Source organism: Pinus tabuliformis, chromosome 3_2, assembly GCF_031772625.1.
Source record: "Pinus tabuliformis cultivar Carrire ecotype Pingquan chromosome 3_2, CPIR1, whole genome shotgun sequence".
Lineage (NCBI taxonomy): Eukaryota > Viridiplantae > Streptophyta > Pinopsida > Pinales > Pinaceae > Pinus > Pinus tabuliformis.
In genome coordinates, this window is record NC_142302.1 from 689,608,557 (window position 1) to 689,636,127 (window position 27,571).

At 38.1% G+C, this 27,571-nt stretch overlaps 1 protein-coding gene across 1 annotated transcript in view; it reads left to right on the forward strand.

Annotated features, from left to right (window-relative positions):
• Positions 1 to 27,571, forward strand: part of LOC149182512 (MADS-box protein SOC1-like) — a 91,719-nt gene that overhangs the window by 58,155 nt on the left and 5,993 nt on the right. The window contains exons 2-3 of the mRNA XM_089414582.1: positions 8,957 to 9,038; positions 20,937 to 20,951. Of these exons, the coding sequence (XP_089270708.1) occupies positions 8,957 to 9,038; positions 20,937 to 20,951 (97 nt within the window). The remainder of the gene's footprint in view (positions 1 to 8,956; positions 9,039 to 20,936; positions 20,952 to 27,571) is intronic.

The window sequence follows — 27,571 nt, forward strand, 5'->3', positions numbered from 1 at the left end:
ACCTCATGCACATATTTCAAAGGCGCAGTCCTATTGTTACTTAGAGCCGGTTAAGCGTTGGGCAAGGTGTGCCTGGGGCTGTCTTCTATGCAGATTTGTGCCGGGATTTGGCAAGAGTGTCTCAGTGGCTCGGGTGAGCACCCACCCTTTGTGCAAAGACGTGCGCATGGTTATTGAAAAGGCTGATTTGCCTATGTTGTAAAATATTCTAAGTATTGGCTTGGAGCTTTCCAAGCATTACTTGTATGATTGTATTATGAAGAAAGATTGATTATAATATATATTGTCGGGCAGACTTGTTCGGGAGTTGCCCCTCCCCTTTATACTGTTCAATTGTTATTGTCTTGTATAATTGCTGTGGATAATGAATGAGTATGGGTGTTCATTAGTATAAAGGATAAATGCAATTTTACTTGGTTGCGAAACACAAACTAAGTAAGGACAAGTGAATTAGGCGTATTCCATGAATGTTAGTATTGGTGAAAAGAAAGCGTTCGGTGGTGCCGCACCTCGCTATAAGCAGTTGGAAGACTACCGCAGGTGTAGGGGCGTGACAGGTGGTATCAAAGCTAGTGCCGGGGAGCTGGTGTTGGTGTTGAAGCGTTGAAGCTGATACACACCTGCACTTCGTGACAGGTGGTATTAGAGCAGACTGATTTAGGGTTGAGGAAGCTTGACAGTTGATGACAGTGGAAGCAGGTACTTGCAGGTGAAGGAAGCTGGTTTCACATACAAGTGGAACAAGGGCCGGTTCATGGTTGCAGGGAACTTGGTGAAGCTGGTGAAACAAGTTTAGCAAGGGGTGAAGCTTAGTGCTTGGACCAAGCTGAACGACAAGGGATGGCGAGTTTGGAAGAATGCAAAGGGAAGCTCTTGCTTACCTTATACAGGTTGAAGAGGTTGAAAGAAGAGAATCCTTGGATTCGAGATAAGCTTGAAGTCTTGGAAAAGAATGTTGAAGATGAACTTCTTCAACTTGGTTGGAAAGTGGAGCAAGGTGAAGTTGCAGATTGTGCTATCAGGGAAGAGGAAGCCATGATGATTGAGGATGTTGTAGATGTGACAACGATGGAGGATGAACTTGAGATTGATCAAGTTGGACCAGGATCATGCAGATTGCAGACATGTATGGATGAGGGCACTCTCATGGAGGAATCTCATGATGATGAAGTAAGTATTGATACATGTGTTTCATTTGAGCATTTGGTGGATGGACCGTATGCAGGGAAGGGCAAAGCCAGTTTGCCAATGCTAGGGAGCATCTTACCATGGATGTTTATGATGAGACCTTGTATGGAGAAGCAAGGATTGGTGATTGTTGCAGGACTTGTTGGGGTTGTTTGTGACCTTATGGTAGAAGGTACAAAGGCTCGTGACAAGGGTGGAACTTGATGATCATTGTGGATGAATGGGTCATGATTTAGCCACATGGCTAAGTGCCCGACATGACTCATGAATAGATTGAGGGCACACTCTTGGGTGGACTTCTCATGGACACTTTGGTGGAGGAGCTATGATGGAGGGACTCGTGACATGATGATATGGTTGGGTGACCGAGTTCACAAGACCGAAGATTGAAGACTTGGATGAGGATGATCGATTGTTGTGATGGGTCTAATTGGTTGGACTACATGGACAACATAGTCATGGACATCAGGTTGGAAACATGGAGCATGGCAGTCTTACGCAGGGACATTATGTGGGAGCACTTGTACAGGTGTCACTTATGGGCATCCAATGAGAAGTGCCAAAGCAGGGATGTTGTGCAGATGGATTTGCTAGTGTGACATGGAGACTTATTACTTATGAGCCGGTGGAGGGGTTGTACTCTTGTGCAACAAGACCATGGACTTGGATATAGTTGTGAGCAGACTATGGGGCATTCTCACTACATGGAGATCTGAGGCATCTTGCAGAGACCTTTGGGCCGAGATTTGTATGCTTGCTAGAGTGTTGGTGGGAAGTGGCTCATGGAGCTCATGATGACATGAGATTGTTGTGACTTTTGGGGACTTCATACATGGTGGACTTAGAGGATTTGATGCATTGAGGAGCTAAGGTTAGAGACTTTGATGCACGATGGGGTGCATACTATCAAGTATATGTATGGGAATGGCTTGAAAGAGTGACTTGATGTGGAGGATCAATATGAGACACTTTTGAGTGATGGAGTTACAATAATGATAATGCCTTGGTGGCAACACTTGGGGCATGGGTTGAGCCGAGACTCAACTACTTTTGACACATGGGAGCTGATTGATCTATGATCATGGGCAGCACATGGATAGATAAGGCATGTGTATACTTGTTTCTATGGAGACTTGAGGGTTGACACATTGCAGATGTGATGGAGGTAGCTTCATGGACCTGGATGTGACACACCGAGAGTTGGAGATTGATGAGATGATCTCTTCATATGGAAGAGATACACATATGGATGATGTTGGGATAGATGTGGCTGACTTCATGTAGCACATTGACACCAAACATCATGGACAGCATGTTGCAGATGAGATGAGGACAACTTCATGGACCTGAGCATGACTTACACTTGTATGGATTCTTGATCGAGTTGAGGATGTGACAGGATGCTTTGAGGAACAACTGATGGTGGCATGAGGATGTGCATTCTCATGGTTTGGACGTGATAGTTGGATTAGCTACCCAACTAGTTCAGACATGGGGGTCAACAGTGTGCAGAGATGTGTTAGCATTGCGTTGGAGTATCATGGCAGCAGTTCACATGATGACACATGATGAGGTCGACACGAGATGTTGTAGTAGGCATGCAGCTTGGATGGAGGGACCAGCCTTCCATGATGGAGAGCAGCATGTGGAGATTGTGACAAGGTGATCGATGGTCATGGATTGAGATGATCTCTGATGGGTGACATACCGATGAGGTGTATACCTTGGTATGGTGATCTTGGTGACAGATGGTTGCCAAGATGAGACATGGTGGAGATGGAGTCCTACATATGTTGCAGGGATGTTTGCCATATGTGAGGGGAGTTGACATCATGGATATTGATGCTTGGAAGATGGTATGTTGTCGAGGATGACAACAACTTCAGGTGGAGGAGGATGTAAGATCCTCGAGTTCTAAACGAGGCGCGGGCGGCCGGTTGGGCGCACAAATGCGACGAGCGCACGATGGGCACGCGGGCGCATGATGGGCGCGTGGGTGCACGATGGGCACACGAGCACACGATGGGCGCGCGGTGGGCAAAGGCACGACAGCCACACAATGGGCGAAGGCGGGCATGACGGATGCGCGGTGAATGGAGGCACGATGGGCACGCAAGTGCACGAGCTTAGGCAGGCATGCGACGAAGTGCGATCGGGTAAAATAACTAAGGCAAATATGCGATGGTGAAACTTATACCCAAACGAGCGTGGAGAAAGTAGGGGCGTGGGCCGACATGTAAACATGGGCAAGCCGACCATACTTGGGTGCTGCAAGGGTGCGATAGACTTGTTTTGGGGGTCAGCTAGAGTGCCACCACCCACGATGGGACCATGTTAAAAAGCATATATATTGTATGCGTTCAAACCTCATTTGCAACGAAGAGGAGCACAAGACAACTTGCACTAAGATCAGGGGTAAAGTAGTGCGCAGATTTGGAGAGAGGTGCGCATACCTCATGCGCATATTTCAAAGGCACAGTTCTATTGTTACTTAGAGCCGGTTAAGGGTTGGGCAAGGTGTGCCCAGGGCTGTCTTCTACGCAGATTTGTGCCGGGATTTGGCAAGGGTGTCTCGGTGGCTCGGGTGAGCACCCACCCTTTGTGCAAAGGCGTGCACATGGTTATTGAAAAGGCTGATTTGCCTATGTTGTAAAATATTCTAAGTATTGGCTTGGAGCTTGCCAAGCATTACTTGTATGATTGTATTATGAAGAAAGATTGATTATAATATATATTGTCAGGCAGACTTATTCGGGAGTTGCCCCTCACCTTTATACTATGCAATTGTTATTGTCTTTTATAATTGCTGTGGATAATGAATGAGTATGGGTGTTCATTGGTATAAAGGATAAATGAAATTTTACTTGGTTGCGAAACACAAACTATGTAAGGACAAGTGAATTAGGCGTAGTCCATGAATGTTAGTATTGGTGAAAAGAAAGCGTTCGGTGGTGCCGCACCTCGCTATAAGTGGTTGGAAGACTACCGCAGGTGTAGGGGCGTGACACATTCTATCGGGTAGTCTACATATTGTTGAAATATGGTTTCATTGTCAGGGATATTCCACTGACTATAATTATATCAATAGATTCTAGGCTGACCATTTTCGATCTTTGTGGAACGGAATAGCTCACTTATTGATTTCCCACTACATGTATACTAAGGTGTGCCCTCAACGACCAATCTACATGGTCGACAACCTCATGAGTCTGAGATCAAAATCTTTGCCTCTATCTAGAAAATATACCCTGACATATTTCAACCACGACCATTAAGAAGTTCGCGTCCAGACACGGTTGAACTTCGAAATTAAGAAAAGAGGTCACGGGGATAAACTTACTCCCTCCCCGGCCAAATTTGGTTATGGCATTTACTCAGGAAAAATTAATTTATCTGAGCAGTTACCTACCTTGTTGGAGTATCATCATTTTTTTATGACCTCTGCACTCATGATAATTAGTATGTAAGAAAATTGTTAATAGAATTATCATAGGTCAATACTATAGATACTTTTCTAGATCATGTGAGTTCCTTTCCCACAAAATGGAAATACCTATGCATAAAATTCTATATATATATATATATATATATAGAGAGAGAGAGAGAGATATATAGATATATATTCAGTATAAAACTTGTTTAGGCTGCTACTGGTCATCACTATAACTATTTCCGCAATTCAATATGCAATAGTGTTATCAGTTATAAATAGTAATATAGCCTACAACAACAATTTGAGTTGTAAACATAACTATAGCCTGCAACAAAATTTTTGGTTATAAACATGAATATAGCATGCAACAAAATTTTTTGTTATGTATTAAAAAAAAAATGGTATCAAATAATGAATAAAATAAAATAGTATTACAGATGAAACATCCACCAGAAACTGTAACAATAAACAATTGGATCAACTTGGGATGAAAAATTTTCTACCCAACCACAACCTTTCACCACAGGTTCTCCCCTGAGTTGAGATCTTATTATCCCCAAAATCAACAATCTCTTGTGATTCTGAATAATGCATTTTTATGCCTTGCTTCCCTAATAGAATTTCCTTAGCAGTGTCCCACTTTCTAGGGTCTTCCAACCCAATAGCCTAGGATTTTTTCCTATTTTTCAAAAAAATATCTTCCCTTTCCCATTAAAGCCCACTTTTTTCTCCCGCGACACTTTATTCACCCTTACTCAGTGTTCTTTCCACATTGAGTGATTTAATAGATTTTTCCTTCCAATCATATTAAATCTCATCAAGAAACCCCTATGTATTTTTAGGAGTAATTTGAGAGAAGTTTGTCCTGATCTTATCCATCCACATTAGTTTCTGGATTTGGGTAATGATCTCATTAACTCAATTGTTCTGTCCCAAATAAATCTCCAGTTTTTTTTTTTATTATTAAAACTTATTTAGCACATCACCATAGTCAATTTCAAATTGAGTTCACTATGGCTCTATGGCCATCACAATTAAAAATAGCTTAATCTAAACAAGCAATACTTACATAAAAACAAAGGGGTATTACATCTTCCCCTCTTAAAAATAACACCTTTCCTTTCCAACATTCAAATCTCCTGGGAGTTTACAATATCAAAATATGGTATGGGAGCAGATATTTCATTACTAGGTTAGCCATAATCGACTCATCGAGTTTTAGTTTTGAATTCCTAGTGAGAATGAGAGGGGAAGCAACATAGCCCTAGATGCCGATTGATTGGACCAAGTTGTGCATTTGGATATTGTCTCAAGTGAAAAGTCGTCGTGGAAGTTGTAGTTGCCCATACATCTTATCCTTTCAAATTGGTATTTTTTTCAAAAGGTCATAGTCCCGCCACAATTATCTTTTGGGAGTCAAACCGTTTTTGGCCATTCGTCCTCTACCACCGTGAATCAAGCCAAAAAATTGGAGACAAAGTATTATTATCTATTATTTGGTTGTACGCACCATTGAGATTAGTTGTTGTCATAGGCCAACATCATTATGTATTGTCATGATCCTAGAGAGCTACAAGCATATCAAGGAAAAGATCGAGATTATTTGTTGTCATAAGCCAACATCATTATGTATTTTCATGATCCTGGAGAGCTACAAACATATCAACGAAAAGATTGTTGAGGCATATTCTTTGCCACTCTAAATTGAGCTTGCATGTGTAACTTGTGTGAGTTTACTGTTGAAGTGCACGAGCTGTTATAGAGGAGTGACTCCTATATATGCTAAAAGTTGAGGACCTATGTATCGTATACTGAACTAGTGAACTCTGTTGCCTGGAGCTTGCTACATGAAGTGTGTCTAGAAGAGTGAGTTTCTATCTAGTGTAGTTCTAGTATTTTTTTCATCACCTAGTATTGAGTATCGAAGAGTTGTGGAAGAGTTGTAACTTGTAACTCATTGCTTGGTGAACATTATAGAGTATAAGGTGATTAAATAAATGGGAAAATCCAAGAGGTTGAGAAAGTCAAAACAAAAACAAGACTTGTTTGAAGTCTATTTGAAAGAGTTGGGAACCAAAAGGAAAAATAATGTCTTAGCATTTGAATGCATAAAGGGATGTGTAGATGACAACATTCGTCCCCTCATTGCAAATGAAAAGACAATAAAGGAGGCTTGGATATTCTTGAGATAACTTTTGGTGTAAAGGGGAGTAATCAAGTCAACTATAGTAGTGTTGTAAAACCTGTTATAGCAATGCTTGACAATAAAAAGGAAAGTTGATCTGTAGTAGTAGATTTACAGAAAGATGAAGAGTTTCATAAATCCCACTTGCATGTTGATGAAAATGTTGGTGTGTTAGTAGGAGGAGTTGATTTTGGCATAGATAAAGATACCAATGGGGAAAGAAGTTATTTGGTGTGTCAATCAATTGAAGTTGCGGATGATAACTTTGATGGAGAAAAATTAACTAGTTATCAGTGGTTGCATATGATGCAAGGAAAACATTTTATTGATATGTTGTTATTCGGTGAGAGAAACCCAATTGTGTTTGGAAACCAAGTGGAAAGCAACTTGTTTGCAGTAGCAGAGGTTAATAAAAAAGTGGAAAATGAAGATTATGATGTAATGCCAGAAGCAGAGAAAGGTGTGACACAGGGAGAAAAGAAAGTGCAAGAGGAGAAAACTCTCATTGCAGAGCATAATGAATGGAATCAATATGGTTTAAAGATGTTTTTTATATAAACTTAACATTGATTTTGAGTGTGCAGAGGTTAGAAACAACCATGAAGAAGCAACAAATTTGAGAAAGAGTTAAAGTTCGTTAAAGCATGGCTTGAAACACATGTGTTGATGAAGTCTGCATAGAAGTTGCAACAATGAATGTTAAGACAACATGGACAATGTAGAAAATGAAAGTGTCAATGAAATTTTAATGTATTGGAGTTGTGAAGAGATAAAATTTAAGTAGGGATTTATGTTGCAGCAAATTGACAATCAAAAAATTAATGATAAAAGTCAAACTATAGAAAATAACATATGGCAATAGTCCACATACAAGCAGATTTTTTTTGAAGAAGTAGAGGACATCCATGGATAGACTTAAACTACTTTCTATGTTTTTATGATAAAAAATGATTTAACTATGGAATAGCTAATAACGAATGAAGAAACTGAAATTTGGAGCCTACAAAAGATGAAGCCATTGAGAGGATACAGGATTTGGAATAAAAGGAAGAAAAATCCAACACAAAAGTTGATGTCAATATTGAGTCATTGTAATCCTAACTGATACTTAAAAGTTATGTTAAGTCATGGTCAAATTGTCAATCGTAAATAAGAGAGAATGTTGGAAATAATTACACCTCTCTGTCAAATCAATCATTCACTGAGGCACCATCTCACCGTCACACACCACGTCACCGTGGTACACCGCCTCACCTTGATTAAATTCGAAAGAGCAACACCGCCATAACACAATTAACCGACATAGTTGTTTGTATAAATGTAGGTGATTAAGGATAGAAGAGATGAACAACCAGTGTTGTAAGGCACCTGTAGCTGCGTAGTGGTAATTGTCCTCGGGCACCTGTAGCTTTGGCATTTCAATCATTTATAAATTCATGTCTGGTTTTTGTTAGCACTGTAATTGTTTTGTCATTGTGTCCTGTCTTGCAGAAATCCACAAACCAACAGAACTGTAACGAAACCTGCGGACCTTTTAAGAAACAAAAGTTTCTGATATTCATGGTATCTTCCAACAATATTGTCTTTGGTCTGTAATCCCTAAAGAGGTACTAATTTTTCCTGTCAAGTGTCAATAATAATGCCTTCTCTTACGGATAGTGTCTTCCAAAGGGATTTCCTTTTTCTCTGTAACCTCTAAACAAGTACCAAGTTTTCTTGTACAGTGTCCAGAATAATTGGCTTTCTCCTGAAGTGTTCACGACACCTTGGACCATGTATTCGGTTTTCTTACTTTTATAACACGAAATTTATTACAGTAGGAGAACGCTTCGTGTCCTTCTGGATTTTTATCATCTAGTACATCATCTAATTTAGATCTCATCAATTCTATTTTCATTATAACATTATGTGTCCAAGTTCACTTAAAAGTCTGACTTTGAATCCCACTACAGTGAATATTTGTTTTTATATTATTTCGAAATGGAGAGGCTAACGTACCCTCCCTAATGTTTTGTTCCAATTAAATGGATTTTCAAAGTATAAATGGGAATATTGATTTTTTTGATATGATTCAAGAGATAATTTATATTTCGATGCTTTTTCATTTTACACTTACAAATTGCTTGGATGTAATTTTATTTTGTGAGAAGCGTCACCACAATTCTGGCAAAATACCGGGTACAAACGGGAACAACCACAAACTCGATGCCTTCCTCGCTTCAAAACACCGAGGTATGTGCTTCTGTTTACAATCATCGTAGAAAGCTGAAATCTCTGTTGTGTACTATCAAGAAAGACGCAGTTATAAGAATGATTACTTTCTATATAAAGATGTTGCATTGTCGACAGATAATTAGCATATGGTATTGACGGTTATGCTATCCATATGCTTCTTCATGAATACTAATTCCAATCTGGATCTTACATATTTTACTGGGTTGCTTTTCTTGGTCTGTGTCGTTAATATGAAATAATAGATATTAAAGTTTGTTCATGTTGAAAACAAACATAGGACCAAATTTTGAATACAAATTAACTTAAAAAATAAATTAGCTTTTACATTGGAATTTGCCCACTTGTGAGGTAAATGAGAACAAGATATTTGCAGAAGCACTTTGACCAACGTATTTGAGGTATTTAATGGACAACAATATTTGGTCTTTTTATTATACTTTTACTTTTCTTTAATAACTGTACTTCCATTTTTTTTAATGTCTGTAATTTCATTGTTTTTATAATGTCTGTAATTTCATTGTTTTTATGATGGTTTTTATGAGATATGAATAGTAAAAAATTAAACTTTTACTTTTCTTTAATGACTGTACTTCCATTTTTTTTAATGTCTGTAATTTCATTGTTTTTATGATGGTTTTTATAAGATATGAATAGTAAAAAATTAAAAAAAATATTATTATGTTACTTGAGAGTGTAAATAGTGTATGTAATGTGACAAGTTTGTTTGAGACATATAAAAGAATAATAAGGAGAATTACATACATGAATTATTGGAAAACATTAAAAAGTTATTTAATAATAATTTAGGATTTGTTAAGAATGGATTTAATGTTAAATCTAATAATATTAAAATAATCTAGGAAGTATATGTATCTATAAAAATAGAAAGTGAATAAGTTACACATTTACAAGATTTGGTCTATCTATTTAATTCCTACATTTCATTTATTTAGAGTCTTTGAACTTTAAATGTAATGTAGAATTGAGATTAGGGTTATGTTTTTCTAATTAATTTGCAAGTTTATTTAGAAATCTATATTTAACATCATGAAATTCATCATCATCAATATTATTATAGTCTTGATCATAAAATGTAAATAAAATGTAATGTAGGATGGAGATTAGGGTTATGTTTTGATAATCAATTTGCAAGTTTATCTAAACATCTATATTTAACATCATGAAATTCATCATTTTTCAATGTTGTTATAGAAAGCAAGTTCATTATTTTGGTAACTGTAAAATTATAACTTATTTTAATTTATTCTTAAGATTTTGTTTAACTTATTTCAAGGAATTTGATGTTTGTTAAAAAAATTTGATATTTTTTTTGGAAAAACATAATTTCTATTAATTAAATCATATTTTCTATATATTAAAATTATTGTTTAGTGGATAAGCAATGAACTTTAAATAATTATTAATTTTTTTTCCAAATAAGATTATATTTATATAAATATAGAACAAAACTTTTATCACCGACCAATTTTGTTATAATCTGAATACTACTTTAAATAAAACGTAACGCTTTTAACATCTTTGTGACATCGCAATAACCTCTTCCAAATCAAGAGTAACTTCCTTAAAGTAAAATCGAGCTAGGCGTAGAAGTGTACATAAAGTGAATTACTGCTCGCGTATTGTTACTTTGGGATATTACAAAATATTCACCAACTTTCATGAGCCCCGCATATTATTTCGTAGCACGAGAGACTTCTGCAACATTATAATAGTGTCCGTGATCTAGGTAGATTAGCGATAAAACGGTTAAGCACATAACGTTGCAGTTTAAGGTAACGAAAAAGCGAGAAATAAAGTCAATACTACCAAAATAGTAAAGAGGCGGGAGGTTTTGACGAGGAATTATGTGAAGAATTCAATATTCTAAAAACGCTCAGCATAACTCTATAGTGTTGAGAAAGGGAAATGAAGAAAAAGCAAGAAGTGGGGAGCTACAACTTACCTAGGAAGAACTGTCTATCTGCAAACAAAATAAATAAACACACAGCAGAATTAATCACGCACAGTAAACACAACTTTTAACGTGGTTCACCTAATCAATCTGGACTACGTCCACCAAACATAGGCATCAGGAATTTATTAATCAAATTGGAGATTACATAATGAAAACCTCATAAAACTCTCACACTCTCAGCGAACCATCCGAATGGTTGCCTGTTATATAGCATAGAGAATCTAACAGCCTCATTAACTCCGTCACATCAAATATAAGAGGCATTAACTCCCTCCCAACAACCTGGAGTTAATCTAGGACCTGAATTCTATTGTTGTCATCAGCTGAGATTTTTCCTATTTTGCTACAAACAGAAAATCTCAACATAGAAGTGGCAGAAATGTTAAGAGGGACTTGGGTAGTTTAAGGAAAGTAACAGAATGGTCTGGTAGAACAAATGAGGCTATTGTGGATGCTATGGCTATGTGTCCATGGAAGAATAGTTGACTATGTTCGAGCCGTCATATCAAAAAATAGTATCTGTAAGCTTTCTGCCCACGTGTAGATATCAAGAATTTGCATTTAGCTGCGTATATTTTTCATAAAATTATTTGTGAAAGATGTTAAAACTGTACATTAGAGGTACAAGGATATCGTAACATGTGCTAATTTAATTTTTCGGTGCGTGTCTGTGAACAAAAATGAATTGTAGTTGTCACTGCCATAGAATTTTTCGGTCCACATAGAGGATCCCACATCTCAGATCTTTTGTTCTACAAGCTGCGTGACTCATCAAAATGAAAAATAATTATTTTCGTTGAAAATTGATGAATGAAAGAGCATCAATCCATTTCATAGTGAGCATAATTCACCATTCACAGGGTTGGATCTTCTTCATGGAAATCCCCGGCAATCATAGTGTTAACCATCGACCAGAGGATGATAGAAGAAAGAACGTGTTCAGGAGCTGCACAATTTTGAGTTTGGGAGTATCATATAGGTAGATCATCTGAAGGGGACGGGCTGAACAATTTCGAGGTTGGGAGTGTCTTATAGGTATGTTATCTAAAAAGCATAAGCATGAGATTCTAAGATGTACGTAGCGAAGGAAATAAAACAAACAAAAAATACATAGATATTTTAAATTGGGAAAAAAACATCACGAACATATCAGAATATTTAATTTACTAAAATATTCAATATCCTAAAACCTCCCGTCGCATAAGATAAATCTCATAGCAGATAGAACACCTATCATCGCATAAGATAAACCTCACAGTAGATAGAACAAATATGACCGCGTCATGCAAAAGGGACAAAACCTTACAGCAGATTGTTGGAAAATTACTCCCAACCACTCCATTAAACAACTGGCAACAACCATTCTCAGAAGTACACAAGCAGATCCATGAAGCAGTTTTTGTAGCAGGTTACAGATTTTTCTTTGCAGGTCATAAGGATGAGTTATCCACTCTTGCGTACAAGTTCTCTACACATGCAACATATCAAACATTTAAGAACAGAAGAAAATCATAGCAGAAATTCTAAATGAAAACTACGAGGATGTAGTGCACAACTAGAGCATTTACAGCTCAACATATGAAAAGTCAAAATAATTAAGTCATGAACATGCCAGCCATACCTTGTTTTTAATCTTAGTATTGCAAAGTTGGTAAATGAAAATTGCCATATGAAAAGTGAAAATAATTAAGTTCGTGAACATGCCTGCCATACCTTCTTTTTAATCTCACTCTTGTCATATTATTATTACATGAATGTATGTTTGAATATTATGCAAAATAGCTTTTAGTTGTTATAAGGGGTTGAAGTTCTGAAACAGGGAGGAGTAAATCGTGGAGAATATTGTTGTCGGCTGGTGAGGAAAACAAAAATTTACTAGTTGTTACAGTGTGTTGTTATTACAACATAAAAACCAGAGAGCAATTAAAGTGTGTAAATTTTTTATTTTCCACTGCAACAGAAGTCACACATTTTAGCTCACATGAGATCTTAATACAAAGTATTATGGTACACTCAATCAGAGAGACATATTTCCAGTTTTACCTCACAGTATTTTGCTTCCTCTGTTTTACTGTGTATTTCCAGTTTTACCTCACCGTATTTTACTTACTCTGTTTTACTGGGCGTTGTTACTGTGCATTGATTTCTCGTTTTACCTTCCGTCTCAAAATTAAACAGTGGTATCATAGTACGTTCAAGACTTAAATTTGGGAACAAATTTTTATTGCAAGGAATTTTGGTGTTAAAGGTTGTTTTGAAGGCATATTTACAAAAAAAATTGCAATCAAGGAATTTTTATTCAACATTTAAAGATGACAGCAACATCAAGCACAAACTTACAAACTTGACCAACCACAAATGCCTCAGTTCGATGGCAAAAATTATGATTGTTGGATTATCACAATGAAGGCTTTGTCTTCTTCTCAAGACACTTGGAATTTGGTGGAGAATGGATTTGCAAAAGCAGCAGATGCAATAACATACAATGTTTTGACACAAGAGAAAAAGGACTTTCTGAGAGACATTAGGAAGAAAGACTCTGAAGCCTTTTTCTACATCTTTCAAGCTATGCATGAGTTCATATTTCCAAGGATTTCAGTGGCAACAAATTCCAAGCGAGCTTAGGACATTCTCCATACAATCTATCAAGGCATGGAAAAAGTGAAGACTGCCAAGCTGCAAATGTTAAGAAGATATTTTGAAACTATATGCATTGAGTCTGAGAAGATAAACTCACTTTTCACACAATTTATTGGACTCATTACTCAAATTAGGTCTCATGGCGAGGCACTTGAAGAATGGAGGGACAATTGAGAAAATTTTGAGTTTTCCATCAAGATTTGATGTTATTGTTGTGGCCATAGAAAAGAAAAAATGATATTAAACAATTTTCAGTGGATGAGCTTCACTCATCACTCATTTCTCATGAACATAGTCTGAATAGAGCATCAAATACTTCATTGGATCATGCCTTCGAGACACAAGTTCCCATTGGTCAAGGTAGATGCAAAGAAAGATCAAATGCTAGAGGAAGAAGTCCACATAGAGGTAGAAGAGGGAGCCCTTCAAGCTCAAGTGGAAGAGGCAAAAATCAAAATCCAAGTGAAGGTCCAAGCCAAAATAAAGCACAAGGTCAGAGGTATGATAAATCTTAATTTCAATGTCATTATTGTAAGAAGTATGGAAATTATGCAAATGGATGTAGGAAGAAACAACATGATCTTACTAACAAACCAAATGCAAATTTCACAAAGGAAAATCAAAACCAAGACAAAATGTTTTTAGCTTACAATGTAGCATAAGAGAAGCAAAAATATGTATGGCTTTTAAATTTAGGGTGCAACAACCACATGATAGGGAACATACAAATGTTTTCCAATGTGGAGATGAAATTGTGAAATTTTAAGTGACATTTGGCATTGATAATTAAGTGTTTGTTATGGGAAAAGGAAGAGTCAACATTCTAACAAAAAAGGGAAAGAAGAAATATATTTCAGATGTCTATTTTGTTCCAAGATTACAACCCAATCTCATAAGCATTGGACAACTCATGCAAAAGGGCTACGATGTCTTTTTCAAAAATGGTGAATGCACAATATTGGATAAATTTCCAAGAAAGAAACTGATTGCAAAAGTGAAAATGAGAAGAAATAAAATGCTTCCCTTGAAGATAAAACCATATCTAAAGGAAGAAGCACAACTGTCAATGGATTCACAAGATGAAAGGATGGTAACTACTGTTACACAAACAAATTTTCAAACAGAGGTCAAGGATGAAAATTGGTTATTGCATTTAAGATTTGGTCATCTTAATTTTAAAGGATTAAATTTGTTATATATGAAAGTCATGGTGAAGGGATTGCCACGCATAGCAAAACTAGAAAACTTATGTGAAGGATGCATCTTGAGTGAACAACATAGACAATCATTTCCAATAGGAAAGTCAACAAGGGAAAAGACACCCTTGGAACCTTAGAAAAATGGTGTCGGAGAAAGGAAAAATAGGGTCATTATGGAAATGGCAAGAAGTATGTTGAAGGAAAAGCATTTGCCAAATGGTTATTGAGCTGAAGTTGTCGCTTGCGCAAAATACATTATAAATATGTGTTCAACCAAAAATGTTAAAAATATGATTCTTGAAGAAACATGGAGTGGAAGGAATCATAATGTCACTCATATGATAGTGTTTTCATGTGTGGCATATGCACATGTCCTAGAAGAATTAAGGAATAAGTTGGACAACAAGAGGGAGAAATGCATACCTGTGGCATATAGTGATGAATCCAAGGCTTACAAGCTCTACAATCTATTAACCAAGAAGGTCATAATCAAAAGAGATATGCAGTTCATAGATGAAGAAGAATGTGATGGAAGTTTGGAGAAGACAATCAATATAAAAGCAAGTTTACTATAAAAAGATAAAGAGGAATAACAGTAGTAAGTAATTCCTTGTTGGCAACTCCTCCTACATATGTTCAACCTCAACAAATGAGTTATCAGGTAACAACATCAACAAGAAATAGGACAATGCCACGCAGTCAAGAAAATACTACTCCAAGTGCAACGTAATGACCCACATCATCATCTTCTGTAAGCACAACATTAAGTGACATGTCAAGTCCTTGTTCTACAAGCGTGAGAAGACATAAATTCAGAAGTTTAAGTAAAATTTATGAGCACAATGAAGTTGACAGTCGTGCAGGATTAAATTCTTTATTTGCATTATTTTGTCATGTAGGTGACCCAATTTATTTTGAAGATGTTTTAAAAGAAGAAGAATGGGTTGCATCAATGAATGAAGAAATGGAAGCAAAATAAAGGAATGACACATGGGAGTTAGTGGAGCTTCCAAAAGGAAAATAAGTTATAGGTGTCAAATGGGTCTATAAGACAAAAAACAATGTTGTAGGAAAGATACAAAGGCATAAAGCAAGGTTGGTTCTCAAAGGATATAATAAACAACACACAAGAAATTATGCAGATACATTTGTGCTAGTCATCAGAATGGAGACAATACACACAATGTTGTCAATAGCTACACAACATAGGTGGAAGGTGTACCAAATGGATGCAAAGTCAACATTATTGAATGGAATGTTGAAAGAGGAAGAATATGTGGTGTAGCCACCTAGTTATGAGGTGCAACGCCAAGAAGACAAAGTGTACAGGTTGAAACAATCTTCTTATGGGTTGAAGCAAGCACCGTAATATGCACAATTTTGTCAATAGCTACATAACATAGATGGAAGGTGTACCAAATGGATGCAAAGTCAACATTATTGAATGGAATGTTGAAAGAGGAAGTATATGTGGTGTAGCCACTTGGTTATGAGGTGAAAGGCCAAGAAGACAAAGTGTACAGGTTGAAGAAATCTCCTTATGGGTTGAAGCAAGCACCGTGCACATGGTACAACTAGGTAGATGTATACTTGTTGGATAATGACTATGAAAATGTAATGGTGAGCCTACTCTTTACATCAAAGAGAGTGATAGTAAGCTTCTTATTGTTGTTTTATTTGTAGATGATTTTATTTTCAGTGGGAATGATGATCTTCTCATTGTTGACTTCAAAAAATTATGAAAAATTAGTTTGAAATGATAAATTTTGGGTTGTTCACATACTTTTTGGGCATAGAAGTGAAGCAAATAGAAAATGGGATCATTATTTCTCAAGCAAAGTATGCCTTAAATTTTTTGAAGAGGTTTAATATGCAGGACAAGAAGCCTATGACAACTCCAACTTTCATGGGATTGAAATTAGGTAAACAAGACTGTAACAACAGTTTCAATATGAATTTACACAAAAGTATGGTTGACAATTTGATGTATTTAGCAACAACTAGGCTGGCTATAATGTATGCAGTGAGTTGAGTGTCAAGATTCATGGAGAGAGCAAAGGAGAGACATTTGCAAGCAACCAAAAGAATACTATGGTATGTCAATGTGACAAAGGAATATGATATTTTGTACACCACAACAAATGATTTCATGTTGGTTGGTTACACTGACAGTGACTGGGCATGAAGTTTTGATGATTGAAAGAGCACATCATGGTATGTATTTCACATGGGTTTGGGAGCCATTTCACGAGCTTCCAAGAAACAACCAATAGTGTCACTATCGACAACAAAAGCTAAATTTGTTGTTGCAACAACAACAACATGACAAGCAATTTGGATTAGAAGTATGCTCACAAATTTATGACAGAGACAAGAAGGAAAGACAATAGTTTACTATGATAGCAATCCAATAATTGTTGTCCAATATTTTTTTTTTTCACAAAAGGATCGAATGCATTGAGACTAAGTATCATTTTATTAGAGAGGTGATTAAAAATGGAGAAATTGTTTTGCAACACTATAGGTCACAGGAAAGAAATAAATTTGTCCATCCGAAAATTGTTTGGGCATAGTGAATATCGATGATTCTGATTAAAAGGGAATGTTGGAAAATTAATTCCAAATAGCGCATTAAAAAAATGACAACAACCATTCTCTAAAGTACACAAGAAGATCAAACTAGTTGTTTTTTGGCCGGTTATAAATTTTGTCTTACAGACCACAAGGACTAGTTCTCCACTCGTGTACAAATCCTCCACACCTTTAACCTATCAAACATTTAAGAACAGAGGAAAATCATGGCAGAGGTGTTAAGTGAAAATTACCATGGTGTGCTACACAACTGGAGTATTTACAATGCACCATATGAAATGTCAAAATAATTAAGTTCATGAACATGCCCACCCTACCTTGTTTTTAATCTTAGTATTTTCATATTATTATTACATGAATGTATGTTTGAATATTATGTAAAATAGTTTTTAGTTGTTCGAAGTTTTATAATAGTAGAAGGTTTGAAGATAGGGAGGAAACCATGGAACAAATTGTGGTGGACTGGTGAAAACAAAATTTTACTGGTTGTTATACCGTGTTACAACACAAAAACAAGAGAGCAGTTAAAGTCTGGAAAATATCCATTTTTCACTACAGTGAATGGTTTTTTTTTTTTTGTTCCTAATATGAAATGTTAATACAAAGTATTTCATTTGCACTCTCAATGAGAGATACATATTTCTTGTTTTACCCACATTATTATGCTTACTCTATTTTTATACTATTATACTATGTGTTGTTACTGTGTGCTCTTACTGTGCATAAGTTTCTGGATTTTACCTTCTGCCTCAAAATTACACAGATAAGACTTGTAAGAAGGTTTGATACCATGGTTCGAAGGAGACCTCAGATAGTGGAAACTAGTGGAAGAGATCGAACGATTGGTAACAATCACGAAGGAACTGGGAGAACAAATGAGCTGATTGTGAATGTTATTGCTATGTGACTAATGAAGAGTACTTGACCATGTTTCTACAACAAAATATCATATATGTGATGCTTGCTTCCCAAGGGTAGGTATCATGAGATTGCATTTAGATTCATCTATTTTCGTAAAATTGTGACCAGGGTAAAAATTGTACGTTCAAGTTACAGGTTTTTGTGACGTGTTAATTTAAATCAAGGCGTAGTGAACATAAATAAATTCTAGCTGTGACTGCCATAATTTTTTTAGGTCCACACAGCAGATCCCACATCCCAGATCCTTTGTTCAACAAGCTGCGCTACTGATCAAAATGAAAAGGAAGTGTGATGAATGAATGGTAAGCGCAGATCACTATGAAGATGTTAATGAACCAGACTACGCAATATAACTAAGAATCTTGCAACCTTGTAGATTTAACATATGACTTTTAGAATCTCATATTAACCATCGTCACATTTTCATCATACTTTCCTTTATGGAGTAAAATCCCATCAACAAGAAAAAAAAAAAAAAAAAACTTTGTTTTCCTTCCAACAAAGTAGAAATATATCATCAGATTACTACAATGTATAAATGATATTGGTTTCCATTGCCTATAAAACATAAACATCTCCTTCTTGAACGCAAGAACATCCTCTTACAAACATCATCATGCTCAACAATGAAAGAACATCCTCTTACAAACATCATCATGCTCAACAATGAAATTACAGCTCCAACGTTCGAAGGCTACCATTTTCTCAATGATTGTTCTTAGGCTATCACCACTAAATTTAGTTTTCCATATATCCACCAAGAAAGGGATAGGCAAAACTAAGATGCTATTTTATTTTTCTCCATGCATTGGTAAAATTATTAGGATTTATGACATATTGGGAGCTAGGGGTCATCTTAAATGCATAATTGTATTTTTTTGACATAGAGAACTCGGGAATGAAAGAGAAAGAGCTTACTCAACATAGGATTAGTGTTATAGACATTTTTGTGCCTTGCAGCATTGAGCATGAAATGTCCATAATCTAAGGGATCCAAAGTCCCTAAACATGTTGTTCCTACCCCTAGAGGAACAAGGCTAACAAACCACAACAATTCACAGAAGTTCTCCACCAGAAACTGCTCAAAAACAAGTCAATTCAGGATCATTTCAGTGGCTCCACTAGCTGTCTGCGCTGAATGTCAAAGCCAACACTGGCTACCTGCGCTGAATGTCAAAGCCAACACTGGCTACCTGTGCTGAGCGAGAGTTGACATGTGGCAAGTTCATTTCACAAGGTGTCAAAACCCAGGAAGATTCCAAAATCTTCCTCAATGACACTTGCCTCAAGGAATTCGACTTTGATGAGTAAGAGGTTCCAAATCTCCAAGTGGAAGCAAAAACCTCCAAGTGGAATCAAGAACTGACAGAGGGAGAGGACACTAGTCATATCTCAAACTGACTCATCCTCTCTCCAAACATCTATATATGGATCTCTTCTCCATGAGATCTGGAGGCTGGAATTTTGTTATTGCAAAGAATTGTTGTTGGTTTGAGATTGGAATCATTGGGTGCTTAATGCTTTGAAGGGAGGTGAAGATAGGAATTCCATTTTGCTGGGAAGGAGATGCTGGATTGGAGCCATCTTGGTTGTATCTCTTCCTGAACCTTGTTATTCATCAATAAAGCTATCTTGGTTTCTCCTATATACTGGTGTATCTTTGATGTATGATTGCATTAGTATGTTTAGTTTATTTCTAATCCTGAACTAGTTATGAATATGAATCTATGTCTTTGTGTAGTGTTCTTCTCTTGTGATCTTGAAGAGACCTGTTGAAGCTGGGCGAGCAAGAAGGAAAGTAGCTGGGAACTCCCAAAGAGAAGAGGAACTGGATCGAGGGACAAACGGAAGACACCGGTTAGTCCATCCATCTCTCTTCATTCTTAATTCATAAAGGAAGAATACTAGAATAGCTGTCTCTATTTGTTGCTACGGCACTGTCACACCTTAGGTGGATAGGATCGTCCTGCATAGGCATTTTTCCCCATAGTCATTTTATTTGTGTCTCCATCATTGTTTATTTCATAGACTCAACAGCAACAATCAAACTGCATCTGCTATTCTCAGATGCAAAGTAGACAGCTGCTGCTTTGATCCAATCACTGGATTTGTCTATGATCTGAACAATGGACTCACAAATGATTTGATGATCCTTTGTGATAGATCTTAGTCCTCCCTCAAAGCATCCCTTTGATTGTACCTTGCTTGTTGCTTTTATTTGGCCTGAAACCGTTGATTAATCAGCAAACTGTGACCCAGAACCCAGTGAGAAACTCTCGTTTCTCCTTTAGCGCGAACCCTGTGAAGAGGTTCTGCATTTTAGCGCAGGTCCCGTGAAGGCTACCTGCGCTGAATGTCAAAACCCCTGTGTTGAGGTTGCGCTGATCCAGTTAGGCCTTGTGCAGCTGGGGTTCTCTGCTCTGTTTTTCCTTGTTTTGATCTCTGATTTTTGTAGCCTGTAACCAGCATAGGTACCAGTCTAATAACTCCTTTTCTCTGCTTAAATTCCACCTCCTTTTGTACAAAAAGACTGTGAGTGTTTTTATATGTTTGTGACGTCATTCGCAGTTTTCCTTTGTAAGAGTGAAATAATCATCCTGTAGCCCTTGATTCAGATCTGTTGAGTGTGATCTTAGGAGAGAGTTCATTGGCTGTTTACAGTTGATTATACATTTACTTTTGCTTTTGGTTTGAGTTTGTCTCTTTTAAGTGTCGAAACAAGTGTTCATTTCGAAAGTCGTAAAGTGTCGTATTCTCTTCTACCCTTTCTGATTTCGAAAAAGTAAACTTGTTTGTATTTGTCATTTAAAAGCAAATTCAAAGTTGTACAAAAAGCTTTCTTTGTAGGTATCAATACTAAGAAAGCAGAAAACAAACACCTGCATTGTGCATTTGCATCTTGATAGTTTGCATGCTTGATTTAGGAAAAGTGCATTAGAGTGTGCTGATTGCTCTTTGAGAAAAGATGGTGTCTTTCTTTTCCCTTAGTAGCTAGGATTTTCAAAGTTGAAAAGATATAAAGCTTGTTTATCATCTTTAGACTGCATTTAGGAATTGTACCATACATCTCGTGGTGATCCAGAAAGGCAAACTTCTAAAAAGATCAACTTAAAATAAACTGAATGAACTTAACAACGCTTTGCAACATAACACACAACATAGAGGTCTAGGCTAGAGATGTGTTCCGGCGTCGTAAAGCCTGGTGACTGTCGATCTCATTGATGGTGGGTGATTCCTCCTGAGGGACGATAGCGCCAGTATGGATTGTGCTCCCACGTACCGTCGCGTATATATTGGGAGACCCCTATAGGCATAAAACCTTTATCCTTAGGAAGCCGTGTCGGCCGCCCTACTGATCGCAATGCACTGAACACATCATTCAAGAAGATCGACCGCCCGTACCCTAAAAAGTATTCTGCGGTTTTGTGAAAAGTTTGACACACCCTCTACCTAGAACTCCAGAGCAGTTCCTTTTGGCCTTTTTCAGACTCTATAATGGAAAAAGTCCATCCGAGCATTTGTCACTTCGGGCTCGTTAAAACATCGAAGGAGACTAGAGTCATCTTTAGCTTTTTCTCGACTCTTTAAAATTGAAAAAGCAAGCTGTGTCAAAGCGTCGTTAAAATTTATTTTAAACGGAATAATCATCACCTTTCCCTCGTTGATCTTCGAAGTTAGTCTACCTTCATCACAAAGTTCTTGTAGAATCGCTAGGAAATCTTTTGGATAGACTAAATATGTCTGAACAACCGTCGACATCCAGGACTTTGTCATCCGACACAGCAGCGGCAGAGCCTCCTACCGCTACTCCAACGATGTTCGCTGGTATACCATCTGTCCCGGCAAATTGTCAACAACAAGCTGGAGTCCAATCAGAGACTGTTTCGACGACATGGTTAGTTCCTATTTCTTCATCCGGATTATCATCTGGTATTTCTTATGTTGAAACTCAACAAATTGATCCAATGTGTCTTCAAAGGCCAATCTACCCTTTAAGTACTGGATTGCCACCATATGGAGGGCAGTATGCCTTTTCATTGTTTCCCCCCGGAGAACAACCATATGGGAGTTTACAACAAAGTTCAGGTCAAACTGGAATTACATCCAATGGATGGGTACCGATACTGCCTCAACAACCAAGGGTTGCATATTCAATGCAACCAGTCCACCCTGTGTCGAATGTTGCCACTATACCTAGTATGGTGATTGCGTCGCAAGTACAAGCGCTACCTGTTGTATGTCAACCCCAAGTTTCTCAGGTTGCCATACAACAGCCTCTTGTCTCGACAACTCAATCATGACCTCCGGTTAGTGCCTCCTTATCTGGAGCGAATCAGGCTCAAACAAGTACTATGACTCCTCATCTTGGTCAATCATCCAGTATTGGACAACAGAAAATGGTCCAACAACCAGAGCTGGTTCAAACTCATCAACCCCCATTCCAGCAATCATATCGAGGACCTGAGCAACAACTCTTTGTAAGTAATGGGCAATCGCATTTAGAAAGCGGTTACCAACAACCATATTATAATGGTTATGCCCATCAACCTTGTCAAAGTTGCCAACATCAAATACATTATGCTGGTATGCAAAGACCCATTGCTCAGGTGATTCCATCTTATCCTGGGTATGCTTCGCCTAACCTGAATCAACAGCTGCCCTTTGTAGCAACTCTAGAATTACCAGATCTAAACCGGCTAACGAATGATCCAATTGCTTATGCCCCTTGGTGGCCAGCGATTCCGCATAAACTTCCGTCAGATATTCCTAAATTTAATGGAAATCCAGGTGAAGATCCGTCGAATCATGTGATGACCTTTCATCTGTGGTGTTCATCAAACACCCTAAATGATGATTCGATTAGGCTTCGCCTTTTTCAGAGGACATTAACTGGTCTGGCAGCAAAATGGTATATCGAATTGCCTAGAGCTTCATTCGACAACTTCAGTACCCTAGCCACGACTTTCTTAACCCATTTTCAATTACCCATAAGGTATGAAACGGGAACGGAACTCCTAACCAACTTCAAACACACAACGGCCACTCACATATCTGATCATATACATGAGTGGCGACGTCGTCGTAGGATGGTAAAAATGTACGTTCCCGATCAGCTATTAGCTGAGTGGTTTATCAAGTCATTACTTCCTGCCATCACGGAAGATGTGGCAAAGGGGGGAGTCGTAACGGAAGAGCAAGTCATCGCTCGTGCGCAATATCTGGACTTGGTTTACACTCAATCCGACACGCTCTACGACAAAATACCTGATGCCCCTAGACCGGAATTCTCAATTCCTCCTCCTCCTAAATCAAACAATGACTCTCATGCCGGCGATGGCGTGATTGGTGCAACAGACATGAAATCGACAAAGGCTATATCTAAAAAGGCCGTAAGATTTTCGGTCAAAATGCAAATGAGGAACTTCTTGCCTCGGAAGTAAGTGCCATGTCGGACGACAAGGGCAAACAACTGAAGCAACCAGGGGGCAAGAAGAAAAAGAAAGGGAGAAAAAGGAAACCCCCTGCGGGGTGTCATATATGCGATGAGGATCATTGGACAGCAGATTGTCCATACAAAGCTGAGCTTAAAAGATTCTTTAAGAGTTCGAAAACCTCAGCTGTGTTGACTGATCCGTTTCCAAGCCCGGGAACCGAACTGGTTGCTAATCAAAATGCTTCCCGATCCCAAGTGATTATGTTGTCTATCTCAAAGCAGCAAAATGATGCTTTGGCAAGGAATAAAGATTACGGGAATCCACAGGTGTCGAACAACAAGGCTAATGAACAACCTAGTAGTTTGACAACAACTTTGACCGAAGTTGTGCCACCCATCGTTCCTGAGCCAATGATAAAGTCGCAAAAGGGAGCAGTACACAAATCGACATTTAATCCTTGTGCGAAAATAACACAGATAGAGGACTTGGCCCAATCGTCGTCCGCTATGTCGACACTTGAGGTACCGCAAAATTACTTCTCCCAAGAGCAAGCTTTATTATCAGCAATATGTGGGATTGACCCAATGGATTCCAATCTTGTGGCATTTGATCATAAAGGATATGACCCTTAGTTACCAGCTCAACTAGCTTTCCTTATTCAAGTGAAAGCCCTCAACAAAACTGTTCATTGAACAATTATTGATGAGGGGGCATCTACATGCATTATGTCGATGAGTTGCTGGAAAACTTTAGGATCTCCAACCTTATCGCGATCTTCGACGACATTAAAAGCATTCGACGGAAGGACATATACCCCATATGGTATCCTAAGTAACTTGAAAGTTGAACTAGGAGGGAAAAAAGTAGAAATAGATGTTGAAGTCATCGATGGGAATCTTGATTACAACATCCTACTAGGAAGACCGTGGATCTACGCCATGGCCGCAGTTGTGTCGACCTACTTCAGGAAGATTGCATTTCCCTTCCAAGGAAGAATTACAATCGTCGACCAACAAACTTTTCTCCCCAACAGTTCACAAGTTACGGGAAGCATTCCAATGATCCATGGAAGCAATCATTCGCTCCAAAATATCGGAGTAGGTCTCCTAAAAGACCCTACTTTAATGGGTACTTTTGCCCTACCGCCTCCAAGTAATCTGGCGGAAGTGGCCAAAGTGGAATATGAAACCTTCTACATCTAATGGATTTGGACCCCGAGGATGGTTCTTATCTCGTGTCAACCTCGTTAAAAAATGAAACAAGGAGTCATGAGGATAGTTCTTTTACTGTGTCAACCTCATTAAAAAATGAAACAATCCCCTTTCCAAATCTCAAAGGTAAACCTTCATTCCAACCACCGAGTTGAATGCAATGAAGCTTGGGGGGCATGCACCTCTATTTGCGTTATTATGCTGGGGGCATGCAAACTTATCATTGAGCAGTTTTAACACATAGTTCATGCTCATTAAAAAATAAACATAAGATCGAGCAGTTTTAGCACACAGTTTATGCTCGTTAAAAAATAAACGCAAGATCCGAGCAGTTTTAGCACATAGTTCATGCTCGTTAAAAAATAAACATAAGATTGAGCAATGTTTTCCCCCGTTTAAGCTCGTTAAAAAATGAACTACCCGGTAAATAACCACTGCGAATGTAAATTATCAGCCATTAAAGCCTTGGTCGTGTTTGCACCGTCACCTCCACTTTTCCATTGGCCGATCGTTCACCTCCATTTGATTGTTTACCTATTTTGAGGAACAGCTGCGAAGAGTGATTTCACTAGCCATCCTTGTGACACTGCCGTGATTGGAAAATTCCAACCTGTACCTGGAATCAGCTGCTAACCCGTTTCATCACTCATTCCTCAAAAGACGAGTCTTCTTTAAGCTCTTTTCATCTGACTCGTAAAATATGAAAAGATTGCCGAGTCCTTGGCCTTCCAGCTCGTTAAAGGGATAGGAAGTGCTATCCCTCCTCTAGATTTTAATCTTTTTGGACCTGAGGGATTATTGCACAAAAAGATCGAGCGCTTGTTTTGTTCGGCTCGTTAAAACTATCGAAAACTCATCCCTTCTGTATTGTTTTATACTTTTCCGGACTCAAGGGATTAGATGACGAAAAAGGAACTTTGGAGTTATCTTTACGTACCTTTTTAGACTCTCTAAAAATGAAAAGGACCAAGTTATCTTTGTCGTTAGACTCGTTAAAATCATTAAATAGCGACAAACTTGTCTTTAGACGAGAACGAGTTTCACTATCGCTAGGCTCGTTAAAACATAGCGATGGGCTTGCCCGAAGGGAAGGTTATAGAACAAGCATATGTTATCCTCCTCAAGCTTGACAAAAATAAAGAGGTACTGGTCAGCAATGACTGGGGAAAAATTGGGAGAAACTCAAGAAAACTTTGATGGTAGCAAGTCGCTCTTGAACATGACACTTTTCCTCCGTACCACAATCGGGTTGGGTTGTTTCATTCACCGGTCACATCACCATGGTCTCGCCATACCATCCATATTTGGGGTAATGCTACCAATCCATTACATCAGTGTCGCCATTTGTTCAAGAGAAGTCATTCAGAAAAGTCAACCGTGTCCCATCCACTACCATACATTATCCTTCATCCTTTCATGACCGCCACCCTGAATCATATGTCACAGATCGTTTTCACCTCCATCAAAATCATTAGCTCCGTTTCGCGTCATTGATGTGGGATTCATTAAGGCCCTCCTTTGACGGATCGCTTCTTGTTGACATCAGCTCATTATCCAAGAAGTGGATCCAGGAACAACCCCTTCAGTACTTTGAAGCTTGCATGCCTCAATGGCAAGTTTCTCATTTCCGGCGACAGGTATACATCAATGACCTTCGACCGAAAGATTTTGCGTGGTGTTCGACGCCAAGTCCTTTATTCACACCACGTGAAGTGTACTGCAGTACCTTGAGGGTCATTATCATTATCGGTGATTCCTCTCACGCTTGTTAACGGTTTACCTCATTGACTGGTCATCAAGCGATGTCTTTCCATGTTCGACTTCAGAACATTTCTCACATGGATCGACTTGTACTTAGAGTGAAGATCGAACGAGTTTGAAGACCCCGGATCTAGTTTCATCCATCCAGGCTGCGATATATATTCAGGAAAAATAAAGACATTGACATGTACATCATTGCAGCAGATAATCATCCTACTCAAAGGATGATAATTTCGTCAAAATTATCAGTCTACCATCAGACGATTGTTTGTTCTATGTACAGAAAAATGAATTTATAAAGCTGAGCATGGGAAATGCCCGCCTCAGCTAGATCATGAAAGCAGTATGAAAAATAATGTATTGTATTGTATCTTATTACAGGTCTCCTCCCAGCATTGGATGAACTTCGGATCCTCCTGGATAAAGCATTTCACCCGATAAACAGCCTCATACTTTAGGGGGCAACTGTTATAGACATTTTTGTGCCTTAAAGCATTGAGCATGAAATGTCCATAATCTAAGGGATCCAAAGTCCCTAAACATGTTGTTCCTACCCCTAGAGGAACAAGGCTAACAAACCACAGCAATTCACAGAAGTTCTCCACCAGAAACTGCTAAAAACAAGTCAATTCAGGATCATTTCAGTGGCTCCACTAGCTCTCTGTGCTGAATGTCAAAGCCAACACTGGCTACCTGCGCTGAATGTCAAAGCCAACACTGGCTACCTGCGTTGAGCGAGAGTTGACATGTGGCAAGTTCATTTCACAAGGTGTCAAAACCCAGGAAGCTTCCAAAA